This window comes from Delphinapterus leucas, chromosome 4 (genome assembly GCF_059928025.1).
Source record: "Delphinapterus leucas isolate spDelLeu-1000000601 "Yukka" chromosome 4, BTC_Dleu_Yukka2, whole genome shotgun sequence".
NCBI lineage: Eukaryota > Metazoa > Chordata > Mammalia > Artiodactyla > Monodontidae > Delphinapterus > Delphinapterus leucas.
In genome coordinates this window covers 126960279-126985765 of record NC_143132.1, presented here as the reverse complement: position 1 = coordinate 126985765, position 25487 = coordinate 126960279, and the positions used below count along the sequence as shown (strand labels likewise).

The 25487-nt window shown below is 37.3% G+C and overlaps 2 protein-coding genes across 3 annotated transcripts in view; both read left to right on the top strand.

Annotated features, from left to right (window-relative positions):
• Positions 1-10259, top strand: part of PLS1 (plastin 1) — a 52776-nt gene extending 42517 nt beyond the window's left edge. Inside the window, exons 13-15 of the mRNA XM_030761532.2 lie at positions 428-551; positions 7779-7903; positions 8138-10259. Coding sequence (XP_030617392.1) covers positions 428-551; positions 7779-7903; positions 8138-8273 — 385 coding nt within the window. The 3' untranslated portion in view covers positions 8274-10259. The remainder of the gene's footprint in view (positions 1-427; positions 552-7778; positions 7904-8137) is intronic.
• Positions 10260-12740: 2481 nt separating this feature from the next.
• Positions 12741-25487, top strand: part of TRPC1 (transient receptor potential cation channel subfamily C member 1) — a 64461-nt gene continuing 51714 nt past the window's right edge. For both annotated transcript variants that reach the window (XM_022582677.3, XM_022582675.3), the window contains exons 1-2: positions 12741-13391; positions 24170-24324. In XM_022582677.3, coding sequence (XP_022438385.1) covers positions 13217-13391; positions 24170-24324 — 330 coding nt within the window. In that variant the 5' untranslated portion in view covers positions 12741-13216. The remainder of the gene's footprint in view (positions 13392-24169; positions 24325-25487) is intronic.

Below are 25487 nucleotides of genomic sequence, written 5' to 3'. Positions count from 1 at the left end.
GTGACATCACTGTCAGTCTCCTTCAACAAGTCACTGAACTAAGACTTCAGCTATTTTTGAAGAATAGCAAACACAGAAGAAACATACAATGTGAAATATATTAATTTTTAAATGATTTATTGTTGATAATAAATTTTTTACAAATTATATTTTGTTTTAAAAGTGGGTCAGTCTCTAGAAACACAATTACTTTTATTAATGCCTCTGAAACACTGCTTTGTAAGGAGCTGTTTTAATTTTTAAAAGTACCATATAGTAGTTTTTGCTTCTGATTACTAAGCTCTGTACTAGAGCTTACCAGACTAAAATGAGAAATAATTTATTAGAACTGAAATATTTCTTAAATATTCATCTAAATATTGATATAAGTGATGTGAGAGCAAATTTTACCCCTTTCAGTCTTAAATATGCATCTCTTCTGTTACAGGTACACGTTGAATGTGTTATCGGATCTTGGAGAGGGTGAAAAAGTAAATGATGCAATTATCATTGAATGGGTCAATCAGACTCTTAAAAGTGCAAACAAAAATACTTTTATTTCCAGCTTCAAGGTAATCAAAAGCTATTTAAAAATTTGGGGGGGGGGGTAAGAAACTAAGTTTAAGAAGGAATTTCTATTGGGAATTACATTGGTTTAGGTTTAGAATTACATCAATGTTGTATCTCAGAAACACATAATTGATGAGCTTAGGCATACTAATTATTTGGCATGTGTAAACCAGAAATATTCAGTTTGAATTCTTATATTTTTGATTGGTTATCCTATTGAGTATAAATGCAGGTTAATATTATCGGACTTCAGTAATCTAATCTTAAAAAAGAAATTGAGCCAAAAATCCAATTGTCAAATGAAAAAAGAAAGATAAAAAGACATTGCTTATATAGGACCTATAATGTTTTGTGCTCCCTAGCAGCAGTCTCAGAATTGTACTGACATCATTTCCAAGGCATAACAGAGCCAGCCAAACCGATTCAAGTGGGAATTGAGAAAACTGGTAGGAAAAAAAAATCTTGTCATCTGGCTTCATAATGACACTTAACACTCACTTCTGAGCATTTGTGGATGATTCATAAAGCACTCAAAATGTAGTCTGCACATACATACCGACTAATTCTCATGCATTTCCATTGTGTTTTGCTTTTGCATGCAAGCTGATATTAGCTACAAATAAGCATGTCTGCTTGTACACATTCATTCAGTGAACCTTGTGTTTGTGATTTTATTATGATATGTGAAAAATTACCCATCAATTTGTATTTTTTTTTAGTGAAATAAGAGTGCAAATAGATGAAACCCTAAGCTCTCGCAAGAGTTATCTAACCATCTTTATTTTCTTCTTTGCCTTTGCTATATATGTTTGACAACATGGTAGAGCAGAAGAAATGTCAGAAATTGATAAATTCAATCTTCTGTTCTTTACCAAAAACTGAGCCCCAAAGTGGACAGCTGGATGTTGGCAGAGATGTTGCCTGAGTCCTAGTTCATATGTGTTTCTTTCTTTTCCATCTTGGAAGGAACTAATGACATTGAGTTTTTGTCGTTGCTTATTTTTTTTTTAAAAAAAGAATTTTTAGTCCATGATTTGTCTTTATATATTTTAGATATAAAACACAACTTAAAATGTAAAACGGGAAAGGGGACATATAAAACTCTCTTATTGACAGTTACTCTTTAAAATTGTTATACTGAAATTATATACATTTGTACATTAGTGAAAAATAACAAGCATGTATATCATTAAAGTAAATACAATGAGAAAATATTTAGAAGCACATTAATAAATATTTATTGAGCTCTAACTATTAAGTAACACTTTTGGTAAAGAAAAAGATGTAAGAAATTATTTTGGCTCTCAGAGTGTTTGCCATTTACTTCAAAGACAAAATTTGTATAACTGAGAAGGTAACAATCCTACAGGGTAAATGTTAAAATCCAAAGAAATAATACAACTAATATTATGGAAAAATCTAACTGATCATTTCCAACTGAATGGTTAGTGGAGACAGTTGGACTTTATTTGAGCATCAGAGATGGAGGCAGGATTTGAATTGGTGGAGAACAAGAGGGTAATAATAAACTAGAAGGGGGTCCACCTTGAATAAAGGCAAGTCTGAGAAGGTTAGGAGAAATAGTCTGGCTAGACAGGATTGTTCCTAAGGGATATAGTGCAAGATGTAGGCTGGGCCAAGACTGTGGAGGAATCTGGCCTTAAAAAGGATACTGGTAAGGGGAGTAACGTAAGCATAGGAATACTGTTCTGAAGGTAGGGGGCAGGACCGGTTGGAGCGAGAGTGGTGTAAGTGCGAGGAAAGCGCTGAGGCAGAACTCAAGGTGCGAGGTAATAAGGGTCGGGGGGGGGGGGGTGATGCAGATGGGCACTGGGAACTTTAAGAATGGATAGTCATTTGCAAAAGAACAGGTAGGGTTTGGCTTCTTGACTTAGGGAAGCGCAGGAAAGAGAGAGGAGTTAAAACTGGATGTTTGGGGCCTGGGTAACTGGAAAACTGATAACAACAAAAATGGGGATGTCTGGGGTGCAGCTGCTTTCTAAAAAGGCAATGAATTCAGTTTTAAGCTTATTGAATTTGAGGTAATTTTCAGGAAATGAAGAGTTGCATGAAAAGAGACATTAAAACTAGGATTACAAGCTTGGTGATCAGTTGAATAGAAGAGAGAGTTGAAAAATGGGAGTACACAACCCATTTAAGGGAGAGAGCTCACAGAGAAAAGCAGACTTGAGACTGGTTTTACTAGAACTGAGGTGGTAGAAACAAATTGCACAAGTGCTTAGCGTGTATATATGCTTGATAATAAAACCTTTAAACAGAATATAAATAAGAAATATAGCAGTGCATGCTAAAAAATAGTTGGGCTGGGGAGGTTTTTTCCAACTCAGTGTGTTATATTTGAAAGCTATGATAAGTGGTACTAGTAAGAACCTATTAATCATAATCAAGGCAGTGTTGTACCCAGAAATTTTAGAAAAGACAGATTTACCCGTTTTAGTTGCAAAGTAATTTTTCCTCACCAAGAAGATGAGGAGGTGGTATATCAGCTAATAACAATAATCATAATTACCATTTATTGAGTCCTATATGTGTCATTATGCTAAGCATTTTACACATTGTTGTTTCTTTTAATTCTCTCAACTCTATAAGCAAAAAGGTGAGCATTAGAAAAGTTAAATAACTTGTCCACTGTCATCAACTATTAAGCAGAAAGCTGGATTTCATATCCAGATTTAATTGCAGGTTGAAAGCCAAGCTATGGAGTTGTATGGCCCCGGGTTTGACACAGGCTTAGCCACTTCTTAGCTATGTGACATACTGCTCATTCATTCCATAAATATTCAAAGCTTACTCTGTGTCAGGTACTTTGCTAGGTGCTGTGACTACAGAATGCCCTCAAAGAGCTCACTGTTTAGGAAAGGAGGCAAATAAGAAAACAGGAATCACAGTATGGGGTGTTAGCAGTGCTATAGAAATCAGCTAAGGAGAATAGGGAGCATGTGAGGAGGGCATGCGTTTTCCAGAAATCTTAGCAGTTTATACTAACAGCTGGGTTACATCTCTTGATGAATAAAACTGATTTTACCTCTGGCTCACATTTAGTTATCTGTGTAACCTTGGGCAAATTATTAATTTCCCTATGCCTGAGTTTCCCCATATTTAAAATGGAGGTATTAATAGTATCTATCTTCTGGGTCTGTTGTCAAGCTAAATAAGTTAACACATGTAAATAGCTCAGTCATACCTGGCACACATTAAGGGGTCAATAAATGGAGCTTACTACACTACACTACTGGTCCTGCCAATATATAAAAGGCATCGTGGAGAGGTTCCTGTTGTGAATTTTTTAGGGAGTCTTGGCGGCCACACACTGTGCATTTGTGGATGATTCATAAAGCACTCAAATTTATTTTCAAAAATGACAGAAGGAACAATGGAATGGAATGTCCTACTAGTAATGTATATCAAATTAAGAGAAGAGATGGTACAACACACTAACTTGAAAATCAAGGGCTTCCCTGGGGGCTCAGTGGTTAAGAATCCGCCTGCCAGTGCAGGAGACACAGGTTCGAGCCCTGGCCCAGGAAGATCCCACATGCAGTGGAGCAACTAGGCCCGTGCGCCACAACTACTGAGCCTGTGTGCGACAACTGCTGAAACCTGTGCGCCTACAGCCCGTGCTTTGCAACAAGAGAAGCCACAGCAATAAGCCTGCACACCACAACGAAGAGTAGCCCCCGCTCGCCGCAACTAGAGAAAAGCCCACGTGCATCAACGAAGACGCAGTGCAGCCAAAAATAAATAAAATAAATAAATTAATTAATTAATTAAAAAAAAAAGTCAAGCCAAAATCTAGACTAGTTATCTTTAACATTCTAGAAATTCTTTTTGCTTAAGTAATTTCTATATGATTAAGGAAAGTGAAAGAAAAATTATGAAAATGTATTTATATACTAAACCAAGGGTTTTACAATAACCCCTGCCCTTTTTGCAGTAAAATGTCTTTCACTGATAATATGCAAATCAGGGGAGCTGGAAAGATAAGACTGTTTTTTTGGAAACAGGAAGATAAGGGATCCAATATCATCTTTAGAAACTTAAATTTTTCATTCAACTCAGTAAAAGTTTTTCTCAAGGTGAATCAAAGGAAATAGGTGGAAAAATCCTTGTTTCTTAAATCTAAGTTAAGAAATATTTAAAATACCACAAAAGGATATAAACTTTCAGCTATAAGATGAATAAGGTCTGAGAATCTAATATATGACATGGTGGCTATAGTTAACACTCTTTTGTATAACTGAGATTTGCTAGGAGAGTAGAACTTAAATGTTTTCACACACACACACACACACACACACACACACACACACACCACAAAATACATAACTGAGGGTGATGGATGTATTAATTAATTAGATGGGAGGGATCTTATCAAATCATCAAGATGTACACGTTAAGTATCTTACAATTTTATTTGTCAATTTTAACTCAATAAAGCTGAAAAAAAAAAAACAATTTTCCCCAAACTTAAAAAAACCCTCATAAATATGCAAACAATTAATCAAAATATAGCACAATTAAGCCACTTGTCTGATTGTGAATCACGATAGAAATATATGAAAATAAGCACATAGAAATTTTTAATTTATTATAGAATGACATGCATGTTAAGCTTTAATTTTAGAAAGTATAACGGTGTACATTAGAGTCTTCTAGAAAGCTTATTAAAAATGTAGATTCCTAGCCCCATCCACAAATAATCTGACATTACTTTGAGTGCAAGGATTAGTTTGGGCTTTTACTAAGCACCTCAGGTGATTTTCATGTAGGCGGTCTGCAGGCTACACATTGAGAACGTATGTGTGAGAGTTTTTCAGAAATAGAAAAGATGCCCAAAAACCAGATCTGGATTACCAGCATCATATAGACTTAAGGACCCTAATTATTTTTATCCCTCTATTTCTACTTCCCCCCCCAAAAATCTGTTTCATAAAATGAACATTCCGGAAAATGAAGAATATAAATTTTTCTCAAATTAATAAATGTACTAGATAATGGCCCCAAAAAAGAACTTTGTACTCTTCACATGGCTTCAAATTGTTTTATCAAACATTTATTAAGAACCACATTTGGGGGTCTTCCCTGGTAGCGCAGTGGTTAAGAATCTGCCTGCCAATGCAGGGGACACGGGTTAGAGCCCTGGTCCTGGAAGATCCCACATGCCGCGGAGCAACTAAGCCCATGTGCCACAACTACTGAGCCTGCGCTCTAGAGCCCACAAGCCACAACTACTGAGCCCTTGCGCCTCGAGCCCGTGCTCTGCAACAAGAGAAGCCACTACAATGAGAAGCCCGTGCACCACAACTAGAGAAAGCCCGCACACAGCAAAGACCCAATGCAGCCAAAAATAAGTAAATACATTTAAAAAAATAAAATAAAAAGAACCACTTTTGGCCAGGAACTGTACTAGATGTCGTCACTTATCTTAATATTCCCAAGAATCCTGTGACAGTTCCATTGTAGTGATTAGGAATGGGTGCTTTTGGCTTCAAGTAACAGAAAAAGTGATTTAAACCAAAAGGCACAGAACAATAGCAAAGATCCAGAGGTGGGGCAGACATTAGGGTTGGTTGAGCCAGTAATTGAAGAATGTCAATCAGGTTTTGTCCATCTCTGCTTTGCCGTCTAAAGTGGTTTTCTCTAAAGTTGGTTTTCCTCTTGCTCATTGAATAGCTGCTGGTTGTGCCAGAGGTTTCATCCTCTCATTCACAGTCAGGAGGGGGTGTTGCTAGCTTTCCATAGCTCTTCCTGGATAGTAAGGGCCTCACGTTAAATTAAGTTAAATTAAATTAGTGATTTAAATTAGCGATTGCCAAATAAATCACTGTGGCAATCAGATGAGATTCCTCCCTTTGGCTTTTTTAGACTATTTTTTCCAACCTTTTCTCATTATTGTTTGCCTAATGAGTCTTTTAGACATTTTCTTCCTAAATTCCCCTCCCCCATGAAATTTTAATGCCATAGATATTAGTATATCTGTTATTCACTGTATTGCTCTATATATATAAAGAATAAGTTTATCACCTTACCCGCAGAATAAATGGTCTACACTAATTCAGGGTCACTCTTGGAGCTGTGGATGGGGTTAATTTTCCTTGAAGCACACGTCCATATATGGATACAGAGCAAACATGTGGGTTCTGGTAGGATGGAGAAAGTAGTAAGGAGTGGATTCTGGGTAGGCAAGCGACATTTGCTACTATTCATCCTGAGAGACAAAACAAATAATTTGTTCAAGTGCTGGTAAGTTGTACAATCAATTCAGACCAGGAGTTCTGACTTCAGTAGCAGTGTTCTATCCACTAGAATTTCGTTGTCCATTTTTAGTTGCCTTGGAGGTAACTTCCAAAGTGGAGAGAATCTTGGGCGTTTAGAGTCCGACAGTCATGGGTTCAAATACTGGTTCTGTACGTACTGGTTGTGTGAACAGCTCTTTTTTTTTTTTTTTTTTTTTTGCGGTGCGCGGGCCTCTCACTGCCGCGGCCTCTCCCGCTGCGGAGCACAGGCTCCGGACGCGCAGGCCCAGCGGCCACGGCTCACGGGCCAGCCGCTCTGCGGCATGTGGGATCCTCCCGGACCGGGGCACGAACCCGTGTCCCCTGCATCGGCAGGCGGACTCTCAACCACTGCGCCACCAGGGAAGCCCTGAACAGCTCTTTTGAGCTTTCTGACCTTCATGTTCTTCATTTTAAAATGAGAGATTATAATTTCTTTATTACCAGGCTGTTAGGATTAAACAAACTGAACACGTAAAGCAACAAGAATCATGCCTTTATAAATATTAGTTCCTTTCCACTATTATTTTAATTTTTCTTTCTGAAAAATATTAAGTGAAGGCTTAGGAGTCCATGGTCTAAGAAAAAGAATATTACTAGAATTTGCAAAACTATTCACTTAAAATTCATCTCCTATTCCCTTTCAAAAGTTGTTTATTTTTTACGAATGGATACTGTAGTTAGCATACTTTAGGAATTGTCACATCCACAAACCTTATTCCAGGTATGATGACAGTTCTCTATACTGTAAGCTCTGTAAGGATGAAAGGAAAAGCATATTTTAAATGGTTTGTGATGTGTGTTGGTTGAAGAATAGCTGAATGTTAAGTATAATGAAAATTTATAAATTGCTTTTAGTTATATGGTTATGATCTTCTGGTCTGACATTTACAAAAGATGTTTATGAATGTTCACCTATTCTTTCTTTTCTAGGACAAATCTATTACCACTAGTTTACCTGTCTTGGATTTAATAGATGCCATTGCACCAAATGCAGTTCGTCAAGAAATGATCAAGAGAGAAGACCTTTCTAATGAGGACAAGCTGAACAATGCTAAGTAAGCCTTTATGGTTTATATTAGAACATAGTGGCTCTTTTGTTCTTAATCCTTGCAGGTGAGGCTATGATGTCCTTAAAATTCACATTTTTAAGTACAATTTATGTGAGGAATATGATTTAAAGACTCACAAACAACTTTTTTGTAAAGTTAACCTTGTTAAAATGTTTCATTCTTCTGTTAACATATATTAAGTGAAAACAAATACCAAGATATTTTTCTTGTCTTTTCAAGATACGCCATTTCAGTTGCTCGAAAGATCGGTGCCCGGATATATGCCTTACCTGATGACCTCGTGGAAGTGAAACCCAAGATGGTTATGACAGTGTTTGCATGCTTAATGGGAAAAGGACTGAACAAAATAAAATAATGAAACATTTATTATGATTTTCTGCCACATTAAACACATTGAATGCCTCACAGTTTACAGATTTCTGAAATGTAGTGGGTCTAAAACCAGAGATTATTTGTATTCTCAAAACAGTTGTATGAATCATTAGTGAATTTAATATCCTGTTCATACTAGCTAGGATTTGTTGACAATTAATTTACCAGTCGATACTGATAAGAGTGTGTTCATTTTCAAGATGATATTTTATGATTAAATTATTGTTTCCTGAAAGTCTCATTAAAACAAGACTCATTCTTTTTCATGGTTCAGAAATGATCAATGCAAAACCTTTTCTGCAGGTCCTGCTGTGAAATGTGTTTTGATTTTGTGTGTGTGTTGATTTTGATCATAATTGTATTCAAAGGCATAATCCAGTTTAATCCTTTTATTTTTTTTCCTCCAACTATGTGAAGTGGTCCAAAACTTTAACTTTTCTGTAAATTTCTATACTGTCTAAAATTTTTAAATGACAAGGATTGTTCATTAACATTAAACTTTTTTATATATAAGGACTAACTCATGAATAAACTTCAAAGTACATTCTCTTATATAAGTAGCAGGAGCTTTTTACTTAAAACTTAATTTTAACTGCATCAATACTTTACATGTACTGGTTTGGTAATACAGCTTTAACTATGACATGCAGCATATACATGTTGGTAAGATGTTATTAGAGAAATATGTGTGTACATATACATATTTTGCACCTGAATTACCCAGGTTTTCTTAAGTGGTATGTATACAGTCAACCCTCCATATCTGATGCATGCATATCCAATGGTTCCACATCCACAGATTCAACCAACTGGCGATCAAAGATATTTGAAAAAAAGAATTCCAGAAAGTTCCAAAAAGCAAAACTTAAATTTGCCAAGTGCCAGCAACTATTTCCATAGCATTTACATTGTATTTACAACTATTTGCATAGTATATTAGGTATAAGTAATCTAGAGATGATTTAAAGTACACGCAAGGATGTGTGTAGGTTATATGCAAATACTAAGCTGTTTTATATAAAGGATTTGAGCATCTGCAGATTTTGGTATCCTTTGGGGGGTCCTGGAACCAGTCCTCTGGATACTGAAGGATGACTGTATTGGTCAGTTAACCAACATTAAGTAATAATTGTGCCCCCACTAGGTGCGTAACACTTTTCAGTTTGTAGCTATCTGGTACATGAAGATTTCTTTTAGAAATATTCATTTTGGATGTGCATATAGTTACTTTTCAACTGACTTCAAACACTGGCTACAGCTCTCAAGACATGTTGATACCATATTATTAGCTTCATATTACACATGCTAATTTTTGATATTCTAGCCCTAATTTAGAATATGCCCACTGAATATCTTTAGTAGAAAGTAACACAAAGCTAATATTCAACATATTTTCACGTTTTTCCCAGTTTCCTTCAAATTGGCAATGTTTGGTTAATGCTTATGTTACTTGGCAGTAGCTTTGCTTCAGACCTATTTTTGTCTGAATTTTTTAGCAATAGACCAATTCTGCTAACAATTGAGTTCAGAAGTTTACTTCCTTCATCTTCCACTGTTAGTGCCAGTGACCAGTACTGCTGTGCAACAAAAAATGCTGTCACTTTATCTCACTGGGAATGAGTGTTCTAAACCCCCCTTCTACCATGGATTAAAACATACGTGATGGTAAGAGTACGACTACTCATGTGCTTAGAAGAGAATTTTTTAAATGAGATCATCAACAGGTGGAACTTTGAAATATATTCTACAAAAGAGATTTCCTTTCCTTTTATCATTTGACAATTGTTTTCTTATATGAAGATTAAAATATGTTCTTGCTCTTTTGTGATATTATTTAAATCATTTCCTCTTGATTTTTTTCACCATTATATTCACTGAGTTATCTGATTTACATGCAATTTGGCACTTTAGAGTGTTCTTTCTCTCACAAAATATATTTAATAAAAATTCTGTGTATGTACAAATGTGTCAGTATTTATTTCATTTAAAGAAAAATATATAACTTGGAAAATTAATCTATCATAAACTTATTTTCCAGAAAAGAAAAGAGAAAAATTCCTACGCTAATGAGTAAAACAGCAACAAAAAATTTATTATTTTAGGAGGAGTGAAGATGGTTCTATGATTCTTTAACAGGAAGAATTTTAGGAAAGACCAAGTAAATGATTTCTACAAATTTAGTTTGTGATGAAATAATTTGAGTTAATCAACATAAATTTGTCTATTATGATCCGGGTATGATACTAGACACTGGGGATTCAGCTGAGAAAAATATAGACAAAGTTTTCTGGCCTCATGAATCTAATTTCCTAGTGGAGAAAGACAGACAGTAAACAAATAGGATTTGTAGATGGTGATAAATGCACTAAGAGAAATAAAACAGGGAAATGTGATAGAGACTTAGGAACTGGGGTGAAGATGCTTTTAGTTTGGGTGGGTCAGGGAAGGTCTCTCTAAGGTTGTGATAGTCAGGCTGAGGTATGCATGGTAGGAGGAGCAGCCAGATGCTAACTGTTCAGTAGAAGGAACAAGTGCAAAGGCTGTGAGTCAGGAAGAGTCTTGCAGGCATTTTAGGAAAAGAAATAGGCAAATTGGCCTAAGAGGGAGAGGTAGAGAGTTTGGAGATGAAGACAGGGTCTATGACTTATAGGTCTAGATCTGAATCTGGATTTTCTCTTCTCCATCACAACTGGAGTTGTGATGGCTCTTCAGTATATGAGGTTCGGTGAGTTGCTTTAAGCAACATAATGCTTCTGAATCTTGCATGCTTCTGAATCTTGCACCTTCATCATAGCTCTATCATCGGTTTCCATATCACAGATGAAAAATAAATCATATAGAGGATCTTAAAATACCCCAATTTACACTGGATGAAAAAGGATCCGAGAAACAAGAGAGAATATTCTGCATCTGAGATGATTCAAAAAGACTTCTGAAGATACAGTTGAAACACTAGTTTACTTTGAAGGAGGAAAAACCCTCTAATACTTTGGAATGCCTCCTAGGATTACCTCCTAAAGTAAATTGGAATTCTCCTGAATCTAAGAAATCAGTCCAGCCCCTGTGGGAGCCTTATGGAAAAGGAATCACCTAAACCCAGAAGCTTGAAAAAACGTCAGATTAAAGTGGTTTCTATAGTTCTGAGCCATGTGAATTTTGACCCTTAAACACTCTGGAACTTTTGGATGGGCCTGGGTTAGAGCTGTTCTGCTACTGAGAAAAAAATTTTACTGGACTACAAAGAGTGTCCATAAACCCAAATAGGTACCACTCCGTTCACTGGCCACAGATTTACAATGAGCAATTTTTTTTTTTTTTACAATGAGCAATTTTGACATTCCACTAAATACACAAACTTAGAACTGTATTAAACATTAGAGAATGGGGCAGATTTATGATCTACTAGAGATAAGAAAGAAAAAGCTAAAATGATTTAATAGATAACTGTTTTGAAGTAAACACATAAAAATGTTTGGAAAGGTGGGCAATCTTGTCTACCTAAGGCCTCTTAGAGAAGATTGAAAGAGCACTGTGAATGATGAGAAATATATTTAGGAAATTTGGGAGTTAGAGTTGGCCGGGACAGCGATGGAACAAATCAACCTGAACAGAATAGGAAGTATTTCTCTCAAATACATGTACTCAAGTAAATTTATGTATTGCCTTAAAAACCTAAGCACTATGGGTGCAATTTAGATTTTTGCACAGTTGGCTGTGGAAAGCAATAATTATTCGAGATACAATTTCCAGTCCCCCTCCCTCAGCTTTTAAAGTTGCAAGAATCTGCTTTAAATACAAGCTTAATTAAAAAAAAATATTCAAGGAAGTAGCACTTACTGCACTTCGGTTAGCTTTTGCTTAAATAACACTCATCTTCTAAAATCTGAGTTATAAACGTGAAGATGAACAAGAAACCACTGTAAGGACTACGACGTAGAGTAAATCCTAATGATGTGCTTATCCAATGGTTACATGCGAATAAACGATACTAGAAATGTTATGCCAATTTTATATCACAAAATGGTTTTTTTCTTTTTAATACAGTTTTAGAAATAATTATGTAGCTAGCCCGACATAATTACACACAGATGAACACAGGTCTGGTGGCGTGGCGAGGGCCCTGTCCTTTCTAGTTTAGGCAGAGGACAAAGGAATATGCAATAATTCGACAATTCCACGGGGGGGGGGGGGTTCGACTAAACGTTAAGTCATCAGAGGCTCAGTGAACTACCCCGCTGCATGTTTAACTTGTGTGCAGCCCGAGACGGCGGGGAAATTACCTCAAACCTGCAACCTGGTTGTGGAGAGGGTACACCCGGCCATTCGCCTTTTCCTTCGAGGCTGGAAGCCTTCCAGGGGGCGGTGCGCTCGCGGACTCCGCCTCCGCCCCAGGTCCCGCCCACCACAGAGCCTGCCCCGTGGTCGTCGCTCTCACCGAGCGGAAGATGACGTGAGGAGAGCCGCGAACATCTCTGGGTGCAGCTCGGTCGGCGGTTTCCAGAGCCCTGGAGCCCGGCTGGTGCAGAATCGCCTCTTGGAGCACCCTTCCCACCGATTTTCGTCCTCCACTCTGGCCGGGCCGCTCCCCGCGCGGCCCCAGTGGCTCCTGGCACGGCCCCGCGCTCGGCTGCCGCCCTGGCGCGGGCCACTCTGCCGTCCCCGGACGGGCGCGGACCTGCTCGGCCTGGGCGCCGGCGGTTGGGGAGGGGGCGCTGGCCCCGGGGCCGCGCATGCGCCGCCACCAATTTGGGGCTGTCGGTGGAGGGCGAGTGCTGGCTCCGTGGGGAGGCGACGCCCTTCGGGGCCAACGGGCCGCGCGCCGAGGCGGCCGTGGGAACGACTCATCCCTTTTCCAGCCGGGGGTCGGGGTCGGGGCTGGTGGGGGCCCCGCCCCCGTCTCCTGGCCTGCCCCTTTCATGGGCCGCGATGATGGCGGCCCTGTACCCGAGCACGGACCTTTCGGGCGCCTCCTCCTCCTCCCTGCCTTCCTCCCCATCCTCCTCTTCGTCGCCGAACGAGGTGATGGCGCTGAAGGATGTGCGGGAGGTGAAGGAGGAGAACACCCTGAATGAGAAGCTTTTCTTGCTGGCGTGCGACAAGGGTGAGAGCTAGGCCCCTTTCTCTGCTTCTGGATGCCCGTGTCCTTCACACCCCTCATCCTCTCCCCAGCCTCAACTCGGGGCACTCCCTCTTCCTCGTGCGCCGAGCGTCTGTTCGCGCCGCGCCCGCTGCACCTGCCGGGCTGCTCGGCACCGCCTCTGCCTTGTGAGTGCAGAGCTGTCGGGCGGAAGCAGCCGCGGGTGGCGCCCTCCGAGCGCCGCACCTGGGGCGGCGGCCCTGCCCGGTGGTCTCCTTTCGTGCGGTCAGGTGTTCAGGTAGCGTCGTGGGGGCCGGGACCCTAGGGTTTCAGCCTCACCTGCGCTACTGACCACTTGAATGACCTGGTCTGCCGCTTGGGGCTTTAGTTCTTTCTTTCTGGAAGCCCAGAGGTTTTGTCTAGTTTTGGACCTTTCAGTACGAAAAAAATCCCATGTCCTTGCTTAATGTACCTCCTGATTATGGGCTCTCAGCTGGTGTTTTGTTTTCTTTTTTCTTTAAAACCTTACTTGTATTATTTAACTCCAGCCACCCGGTGCCTTGGTGTTCAATGACTGTCTAATGGCATTAGGTATGTCAATATCCTAGGTGGACATAAAGACAGCACTTTATGGAGAAATTCTGCCTAAGTTCCAGAGTTTCTCCAAATTTATGGAGCAACTTTGTTCATGCTTTTTATTAGAGAGGAAGGTTTATTGCTCCTCCGACGTCTTTGGGAAATAAAGGTAGTGCAAAATAATTACAGGGCAAAAATGTGGAATATATTTAATATTTTTTTTAAAAATCTGGAAATCGATCACTTTTATGGCCATAACAAAGTCTCCTCACTTAAGCATGCTTTCTATTGATGAATATAATAAAAAGAATGGGAAATTGATTGCCCTAAGACTGCTTTTATTTCCTACGTGTAAAAAAGTGCTGTGAATTTTCTCTTTCTAAATTTATTCAGCTTGCCTTCCAGTGGCCATGCTTGCTTAGGAAAAATGTTTAGGATCATGCAAATTTCCAAAACATAAACCCAAAGGGCAACTTACACTGTGAAAAGATTAACTACAGAGGATTTTTTTGTTTGTATGTGTTTTTTTTTTTTTAAATAAATGACAGCCTCCTTAACCACTTTTACTGCTTTGAGATAGGATTTTATTTACACAACTTTTTGAAAACACATTGATGTATAAAGAAAGTCCACCCCTGTCCATCATGAGTCCTTTTATGATCTTATGTAGTAGTATTAAATTATATTATGAAAGCATTTGTGAAAGTCCACCATGGACAGGTTCATACAGTCTTGGAAATGTGAAGAAACATAGAATATATGTCTATAACCTCATAAATATCATTGTCTGTGGATTACATAAAATTATTTAGTATTTCTAGAGTGGATAGTCTGAGTTCTCTTCCTTCAAAAATTCTCTGAGAGAGGAAGGGAACGGATTGTGTTGTACTAGCATTAGTAAGTGGCTGCTACATCTACCCCAGCTTACTGAGCTATGGTTATTTTAAAGCAAACAGAAATTATGTCAAGAAAGGCAATTTAATATTCCTGTTAAACTGAGGACAGAGGAATGTCATAGTGGAACATAGCTCGAATAAGTACTTGTATGGTGTGTATATTTAGGATTATTGCATGACATATGTCAAAAGAGTTTGAATGTATGACAGTTCTGTAACCTGTCCAGTAGTGCCAGTTGAAATAGCCTTGATAGTCTTTCTTCGTCAGTTTCCCTTTTATAACATCATTAAGATCCTTGGAGAGATTTGGCTTTTGGGGGTTGGGTGGAAAGTAAATATGCATGCTTTTTCTCCCCCGTATAAATTAAAACATTTTTTAACAAGTGAGATTAAATAGGTATTTTCTGTTTCAGGTATGTTGAAATGAATTCTTAGGTTAGATTTGGAAAAATGGCTTATTTCTTACATGTACTTATGGTATACATTTATGCTGAAAAAAATATATTTGAGTTATAGCAGTTTTTTTGTTTACTCGTTTATATTCACTAATATTGTTAAACCTTATTTAGCGTTACCCAAGCCAAATCTAAAAGTGAAAAGTTTCCTGAAGTAGCTATAGTTTCCACTATTACTTTGGAGCTTTCATCAAGCCAAATGGCAAACGTTGACTGAGACAGCTTTTGGGGTAGAGTGCATATGCTTTTCATAGATGATTTCATTTAATCCTCACAACCCCATGAGCCAGATGTTGTTATCCCCATTTTATGAATGAGGAAAATGAGGCTTAGCAAAATTTTAGAATTACTTTGCCCAAGGTTACATTAGTTAGTAGTAGAACTAGGATCTAATTTGAGCCTGTACTCTTAACCACTAAGTTTTGATCTAGTTGTAGTTGAATGAATGAAAATCACTTGTGTTAGAAAAGACACATCCATATTTGGATTTACTAATTGGAAATTAAACTTGCTCTCTGTGAATGTTTTATTAACTGTGGTTTCCATGGATTATGTTTATCCAATAAAAGTAAAAAGCTTTAATAGCACAAGAGCAGATCCACTCTAGAACATCTATGTTTCTCATCCTTTTTTCATTTATCAAGTTTACACTACATGTGTAAAATGTCCGTAATGTATTCCACTTAAGGAGAATTCCTAAAGCAAAAATTGTGGAGATGGGGTTATGTGTTAGTGGATGGGTGACCCTTTGAAAGGTGTGTACAGATTAAGGAGTAAAGAAAAAAGGAAAGAAAACGATTTTATAGTTTGATTTTATAGTGTGTACAGCTAGCTTTTATGTAAATTATTAGTCCAATAGATCTAGGCAAGCGCAGATCCAGGTAGTGGCCACTTAATAGTGGCTATTGTTGATCTTGAAAGTGGGTCAGAATCATCTCAAAGGTAACATCGGTTCTTTTTCGTAAAATTTAGAAGAAAAAGTGAATTGAAGGCTCCTGTGCCAGTTATAGAAAGCTAAGTCTGGCCCCCCACCCCACATAAAATTCTCAGAAAGTACACATATTCTTTTTAGACGTAGAATGCTGCAATTCAGAGGTAAAGGTTAATTGAAACAAGAGTGTTGTTTTATGGAATATTAAGCAGTGATTCTTACCACCCAAGTCTTCCTTTCACACTGAGAATTAGTATGGTCATGAGCCACTTTTATTTGTGGGAGACAGGGGTCTAACTTCAGACCTGCTGGCTGGAGAATTAATACCTTTATTTAGGGAGCATCTAAGCTAAACATAGTTGTTAATTCACCTCTTTGAAAGTAACTGTTGCGTAGATGGCAGCTTTAGTATTAAACCCTTAATTTGCTGATGATCAGTAATCAGTTCTTGTGTAGAAAAGGAAAATGATGACAGGATTCAGTCCCTGCCAACTTTTCATGAAGAACATTTTCAGGAAATTTGATTTGCAATAAGTCAGGAGGCCCTTCTTGAAATTTCAGCATGGAGTCAGGGGAGGGATGGAGAGAGCTGAATTTCACCTTTATTGTCAGGCTCAGTCTAATAATCTAGATCTCTGTCACCTTTGTGGTATTGATTTGCTGCATTGTATGGAGGGTGCTTTGATGCCTGGATTCTGCTTAAACTTTGCATACCTTTGGCTTAGGATGCTTTTGAAATGGGTAACATTTCTGGGAAAAGTATATTAAGCTGTTGTTTTAATAGCACTTAATATATTTAATGGGACTTTTAAAAACAGCTATTTGAAAAGAGATTTTGAAGTGGCTGGGGTTGGAGAGGATGGCCGTGGGAAGAAAAAGTGCAGAGTACTGGGTACTGCCAAGAAGTTTTATGTCGACAAGGGACACCTAATGTTAAGAGGTATGTGCTGTGAGGGAAGAAAACTTTGCAGAAAGGAGAGGTAAAGAGGGTACTATATACAAAATTCTACAGGCATTTCACAAATTGTCATTAGTATTTAAGCATTTAAGTATTTTGTACAGGAGAGTTTTTCAAATCACCAGTGGTGCCATAGTGTATGGTTCATCTTTATTTTAACAAAAAAGACTCTTAAATCACCAGAATCTTGGTGGATAGTTTTATTATAAGAGGCTAATCATTGAGCAGCTAGCTGCTTCATAGTAGTATAATACTGGCATTTCTTTGTAGTGATTACAGAAGTGTGCTTCTTTATTTCATTTTTAACTTGCTGTTCTTTTCTATAATTCATCATCTGACTATATATCAGGTTAATTTTGTTAGGACACTGGAGAAAGGTGCTTTATCAAGAAATAACTGACTACATCCCTATCCTTTAGTGCCTTCTTCTGTAGTGGAGATGCTCTCTTGTGCTCTTGTGAGAAGCAGTAAGGGAAATAAAGTATGTTTGTGCCTAATAGATCTGTCTGAAGGGCAGAAACAAATGCTCAATTTAACTTAAATGGCCTACTTATGATTTGGAAGATGGGATATTCTTAGTATGCAGTCAGTCTTTTATCTGGGCAGTTAAAAAAATGTAACCCAAGCCAAACCCCTTTACCTAGTATATTATAAACTTTGGGGAAGGGTGTTAAAAGATTAAATTTTATTGTATGGGTATTGTTGCAACCTAAGAATAATTCCTCTTCTTCCATGCTTCCAGTGTTAGAAATATCTTCCTTATAACTGACCACCAAATTTAATGATACTAAGAAGTTTAAGATCTAGGATTAGTAGTTTAATATGTAATGAGTTCAAAAGCTATCACTAAGGGGTAAGTAGTGACTTTTACGAGCCTAAACAAATTATCAGGACTAAAAGAATTCCAATACCATATCAGTATAGTTATGAGATTCAGTGGAATTTCTTTGCATGCCAAAACTTTGTGACCTATAAAGTGGTGATCAGCACTGTTATTAATAGCTTCTGTTAATTAAAAAAAACCCAAAAAACTCCTATGTTTATTTTCTGGTCATATTTGTTGCTCCATCACTAATCCTTTTATATTTTTTGTAGCTTAATTTATATTGATCCATAGTGTACTTTTTCAGTTCTATAAATATGTATAATTTAAATGTATGTGAGATTAAGTTTAAGCAACACAATAAATCCTTTATGAAACTGTATTACTGCATACCTGATATTAACTAAAGTTTTATACAACTTGTAACATCACTGTGAATTAGATCTCAAGTCATATACAGACTCTAATTACAAAGTGAACATTGCTTCTAATAGATTCAAGAATATGTTAATAATTTTTAATTTATAAACTAATTTACTCTAAAAAAATCAGCATTACCTTCTATAAGTATAATTTTTTCCTGCAGCAGTGTCTGCTCTTTTGCCAGGTGATATTCATTATCACTAATAGTCTTAATTAACAGACATAACTGGCTAAGAAATTATAGTAATAATTGTCTTTTTCCAAAAATATTCAGAGTACTACGGACAGTTCAGCATACCATGTTTCTGAGTATCTAATTTTGAAGGTTTCATCCACAACAATGTGATTACAAACATGTTGGGGTCTATGATAAATATTGGGTTTTGCACATTTGGTAAAACTACATTTTAAATTGTCTTCACTCTAAAAGTCTTGCATGTGTGTTGTTTTTTTTTCTTTTTAGTATTTGGTTCAAACTAATTTGAAGTTTGCTGTAGAGTTAACATTTTAATCAGTATTGTCATTATTTATATTTCCAGATCCAACAATTGAATTTGATCATGGCTTTGTATTTTTTTAGTTCATCATTCTTTTTCCTCTTAATAATAAAATCTTCTGTTTTAAGTGTCTTTAGTAATAGTTCAATAAGAATGTTGCAGTTGCCATAGTCAAAAAGTTTGTTAGATAAACTTGGTTTGAAAAACTTTACAGATTTTTTGACAGATAAATTCTCCAGTACTTCACAACTAACTGAAAATTTGGTTACTATAAAATTAAACTGACCGACATTAATACTCCCATTTCAGTGATGCTGAAATTTACCATCATATGTCAGAAAATAAAATGAGATGCCAAGAAGAAAAGGTGATTACCGGTTCTTCACTGATACTATAACATATCTCCACTGTCTTTCTCAAGTTGGCCAGGGTGAATATATCACAGTTGGCCAGGGTGAATTTGTTGCTAAGGATCCATGGGATTACAACAGTATTTTTATATACTATTTCATTTTATTAAATTGTTGGTTAGGACTCACTACATTGATTTCATGACTGCTAATGGGTTTCAACCTGCAGTTTGGGAAACATTGGTGTAGAAAGATCATAGTGGGTAAGTGGGAGAGTGGCAACAAGGTAAATGCAGAATGATAGCAAGACCCAGGTCCCATAAGGCTTAGTAAGCTACGAAAAGATTGTGGCATTTAAAGTGTGATTAAAAATATTGAGGATTGGGCTTCCCTGGTGGCGCAGTGGTTGAGAGTCCGCCTGCCGATGCAGGGGACACGGGTTCGTGCCCCGGTCCGGGAAGATCCCACATGCCGCGGAGTGGCTAGGCCCGTGAGCCATGGCCGCTGAGCCTGTGCATCTGGAGCCTGTGCTCCGCAACGGGAGAGGCCACAACAGTGAGAGGCCCGCGTACAAAAAAAATCTTGAGGATTGAAAACCTGATCCGATTTGAATTTTAAAATGATCACTGTGAATGCTGGGTGGAGAGTGGATTAAAGAGGTGGTGCTGGAGTAGAGGTGGGCAAACTACAACCCACAGGCCAAATCCACCCACCACCTGTTTTTGGAAGGCCTGTGAGCTAAGAATGATTTTTATATTTTACATTTCAAATGGTTGGGCATAAATCAAGAATAATATTTCATAACACTTGAAAATTATATGAAATTCAAACTTGAGTGTCCATAAATATTTATTGGAACACATTGGAGTTCATCGTGTACATTTGGTCTGTGGCCACTTTGGTGCTGCAAGAGCAGAGTTGAGTGTTTGCAACTGGGATGATATGGCCCCCAAAACCTAAATATGGCCCTTTATAGAAAAAGTTTGTTGTTACTATATGGCCCTTTATAGAAAAAGTTTGTTGTTACTATATGGCCCTTTACAGAAAAAGTTTCTTGACCCCTGTACTAGAGTGTAGGCAGCTGTATCAGTAAAGACGTTAATGCAGGGTCCAGGAGAGAGATGATGGTGTCTTGAACTGGGGGTTACCGTGTACAAGGGTACAAGTGGATAAGTATGGGAGATACTCTGGAGAGGGGACTGAGAAGTTTTGCTGTTGAATTTGGATACTGGTGGAACTGATTGAAAAGGTTTCTTCTTCCTTCACTGAAAAAAAGACAACCATCTAGCCAAAAAAGTAAATGGATCATGTTGCCTTTCCTTCTATATGTTATATTCTAAAAGATGAAAGATGTATGTAACTATTAAAAGCAACTTCAGTGTAAAATGAAAAACATTTCTAAATTTGCCTGACCCAAGAAGGCATTTTGACTTATAATCCTTGCTCTATAACTAGCTTCTTGCTATATATTTTAAAGTTACTCACCTCTTCTTACATATACACTCATCCCAAATATTAAGACTGTTCTGGGCTTTCTGAATACAGTACATTGTTTTAAATGGCTTGCAAATATAAACTTAGGTAGAATGCTTAGAAACCAGTCTAGGTTTCCTATAGGTTCTGTGACTATAGTTTATAGTTGTTCATTTGCGTGAATGTGTCAGCCGTGACGGGGTGGAAATTTTTATTATTTTTAGGGATGAAAATTACTTACTTGGTTTTGATTTCTAAGGTTTTTTTTTCCTTGTATAGCCCCCTAACTGTAATGGGAATAGTGTTTGAAACCTTAAAGCTGTAGAATCTGACATTTGCAATACAATTACTTTTTAAATAGCAGTCTAAACTTTAAAAATGTGTAGCCATTGTTTTTGACCATTTGCTGTATGTGAAATTTATACAATTTTATAAGAATTATATGTATACAGCTCTCTATACTTTTCAGTCTCTAGCAATATGGCTGACTGAATAATCTGAAAATGCTTCTGTTTTAAATCACCTAGAAATGCTAGATAAAATATAATAAACATACATTTAAGTGAACAGCTGAGCTTTCAGGAAAGTAAGGAAAACAGATTCAAACATAAAGAAAAGACTGAAAAACAGAGGAGTATGTGAGTTGACATTTGAGTGCTCCGTGGATGGGAGCAAGAGTTATTAGTCTGGGCATTGTTGGGATTTGAATTTTAATGCCCTTGTGGAAACAGGTTACAAAGCCTTGAGTTTGTACAAAGTGGGGGAATTGGAACAACATCCAAACATGAAACCAGGATCCTTAAAGGACTACACTTTTAGCAAAGGGGTAGATGAGGAAAAGAACCCATCCATCAGCACAGGGAGCCTACAAAGAACCTTTCAAATAAGACTTCCCTAAGAACTTGTAACTATGCTCCTGCCTCTTGTTGGCTTGGGGTTTAAATTAATATTACCTACTTGATCTGGGAAAACCTAAACTGAGAAATTAGTATAAAAAGGATTCATAGGGTAGCAAAACCTCTGAGTTATCTGGAAGAAGCAAACACAAAACATCCTTGGTGGGACAAGCTTTCAAACGAGGCTGCCTAGTTTCCCACAGTTAACCTGCATGAAGTTGAGTTTGCAATACCCAATTAAAAAATTCAGAAGACAGTCACCTATTATCACAATAGGCACAACGAATAGGATTAAATCCCTAAGACCTAGATAATTATCATATGGAGACCATAAAATAAGTATGTTTAAAATGACAAAAAGCTTAAAATAAGGAAATTAAAACATAAGGAAGTAAATCAAAAATTTGGAAAGGAATCCAATAAAACTTAGAGAAATAAAAAATGTAGTCATTAAAAATAAAATTCATGGCGGTTCCCTGGTGGTGCAGTGGTTGAGAGTCCACCTGCCGATGCAGGGGGCACGGGATCGTGCCCTGGTCCGGGAGGATCCCACATGCCGCAGAGTGGCTGGGCCTGTGAGCCATGGCCGCTGAGCCTGCGCGTCCAGAGCCTGTGCTCCGCAACGGGAGAGGCCACAACAGTGAGAGGCCCGCGTACCGCAAAAAATAAAAAAAAATAAAATTAATGAATAATCAGCAGAAATAGTTGAAGGAGGAATAAGTGGAAGAGAAATCTGAAGAAGTTATCCAGAATGCAGGAAAGAGAGAGAGAAAGAAGAAAAATAAATCTTTAGAGACAAAGAAGTTAGAATGGGACAATCTAACATAATGTCTAAAGAAGTTCCAACAGGAGAAAAAATAATAAGGGGATGAAGCAGCATTTGAAGAGAGAATGGCTGAAAATATTGCATATGAATGAAGGGCATAGTCCTTAGCTTCAGAAAGCCTAATGATTCTCAAGCAGGATAAATAAAATCTAATCCTCACCCAGACACATCATGAAACCAAAGAAAATAGAGCAAGGGGTTTTATGGGTAGCATTCTCCTACAACTAAGATATTGAAATCAACTCACCTGAAATAAGATTTTAAAGTTATTTTCCAGCATTAGTGATAAGTTTTCACTGATCTATCTGCATGTTCATATTGGTTCAACTTTGTGAAGTGTTTGATAAGTTTTTTGCCATGGAGCATTAGTGTCTAAATATTAATTAGTAGTTCTATGAGGAAATAATTTCTTTTTGTGACTAGTTTTCTTCTTGAGGGAACTAAGGAAATACACCATCAAGAAAACTACCATTCAGCATCTTCCAAAATGTGTGTGGACTTTAAAGTCACTGGTTAAAAATAATAGCATAATTTATTTGAAATTTTAACCAAAAAAATCTGTTACTTTTCTTTGTTATTCACTCATTTAGTCCAGTTTTAGAATCTTCTCTTTCTGTATCATGAAATCATTTTTTTTCCTTCTGATTTCCACTCTGATTGTTCTTTTCCTGTTTCTTATTCATAGACTTCCAAGGAACAGCTATATTTGCAAGTCACTTAAAATCATTTATTCATTGAATGTTTAAAAAGTAAGATGAAATAAAACAAAACCCACTTTGCTTTCTTTCTCCATTTAATTAGCATTTCTCTTTTGATTTATTCCCCTTTTACCTGCTGCACCAGCTGGTTAGCAGACAAGTATAGTGGGCCCTCTGTGAAAATGATTACCTCCATAATTATTCTCATTTCACCCCATGAGTTAGCTGTTTTGTTGTGGGGTAGAGTGGGGTAGAGTGACGCAGAAGCTAATCTGCATAATCCTGACAGGTCAAATTTCGCTTTGAAATATTCTGACATTGGCCTCTACCAGCATTAGTCATAGTCTTGCTTAAGAGTTTTGTGAGCTGAATATTGTCGTTATTTAATCTAAACAGCTTCATTAATGAGATGTGTGTGTGTGTGTGTGTGTTGGGAGAGTGGAGAGGAGACTAGGAATTTCGGACATCTTTCCCTTTTACTATACATACCCACAAGCATATACACGTTCACACTGCTTTTCCAAAGTATTTTCCCCTGTAAAACCTCTTCATAACATCCTCCACTTATTACTAGATCTCGTTTTTAACCATTTAACAATTAAATGTGTGTATGTATTTGAGATATAAAACTTAAATCCTTTAAGCTTATATCTTATTTTCCTAGCACGCAGTCTATGTTTTTAGACATTCTTTATTACTTTAAATATCTTCTGAAAGTTCTTCTCCTTATAATCAATCAGTTATGAATTTTAAACAACTTTGATTTTAAACTGTACATTTAAATTTTTTCTACTTTTTATGTTTGCAACTGATGTACATATTCTTTTATCAGGGTATAAGTTTTCAGCAAGGAAATGCTCACATTTTCTTTGCACATTTCCATATACAAAAATGAGTTTACGTTTTTTAATCTTTTAAATCAACAGGCTAAGTTTTCTTTACAGTCATTCTTATTTAATATGTCATGGATATTAAATTATGTTTGTATATTGTTATTTAGGTGACTATTATATGGTTAAAAAGATTTTGGAGGAAAACAGTTCAGGTGACTTGAACATAAATTGCGTAGATGTGCTTGGGAGAAATGCTGTTACCATAACTATTGAAAACGAAAACTTGGATATACTGCAGCTTCTTTTGGACTACGGTTGTCAGGTACAAGGCTAGATAATTTTATCCAGTAGCTTCTAAGTACTGTTAGATATGCCATGTTTTCTCCTTTCTTTCTAGTTTCCTTCCTCCCTTCCTTCCTTCCTTTTTTCCTTCCTTTCTCTCTCTATTTTTCTTCTCTCTTTCTTTCACCTTTTATTTTGTTTTGAGCTACTAAAAATTTAAAAACAAACTAAAAAAAACCCTTTTTAAAAAAAGTATAGTATTTTGACTTGATTTATCTTTTTCTTCCCAACTTTCACTCCTGCCCCTTATTTTATATGTTTTAAACCATCCGACAGAGGTAAATTATCATGACTTATTAAAGATGACTTTGTTTTTATTACTTACATTATTATATTACTATTTACCTTATATATCTAAAAATAGTACAAGTGTTCTGGAAGTGTCAGGGGAACAGGTATTTCTGTGGCCCATATAATTTACAAGCATAAAAACAGAATACTCCTCACTTACAAAGCAATTTTCAATTTGATTTTCTCCAAAGTTTTATTAAATTGTCCTTTTTGTCTGAAATCTAGTGTTTGCTTATAGCTAAAGGTGAACGGATTTTTTTAAACTGGAAAACATTGACCTTTCTGCTTGTCTTCATATCAGTTCGTGTAAAAAATCAGGCATCTGGGGCTTCCCTGGTGGCGCAGTTGTTGAGAGTCCGCCTGCCGATGCAGGGGACACAGGTTCATGCCCTGGTCTGGGAAGATCCCACATGCCGCGGAGCGGCTGGGCCCGTGAGCCATGGCCGCTGAGCCTGCGTGTCCGGAGCCTGTGCTCCGCAACGGGAGAGGCCACAACAGTGAGAGGCCCGTGCACCGCAAAAACAAAACAAAACAAAACAAAAAAAGCAGGCATGTGTATGTCTTGAAAGAATTCAGTTAAGAGATCGGAAGGAAATTTAATAATATTATTTTCCTTCCTTTTTGGTTTGCTTATAATGGGACTTAGCATATGAATTCTGGCTCTTTTTTTCTTTCAAACAGTATGGTTCTTTGCTCTTTTGTAGCTTTAAACTAATGAGACTTTTTTGGGAGTGGTATCAGGAAGCATTCAGAAGATTTTTAAAAAATAAGTAGGTTAGTCCTATGTATGTTTCTATTATATATATAATACATATATATATGTATTAAAACATGTGGTACTGTCTCTGTGTA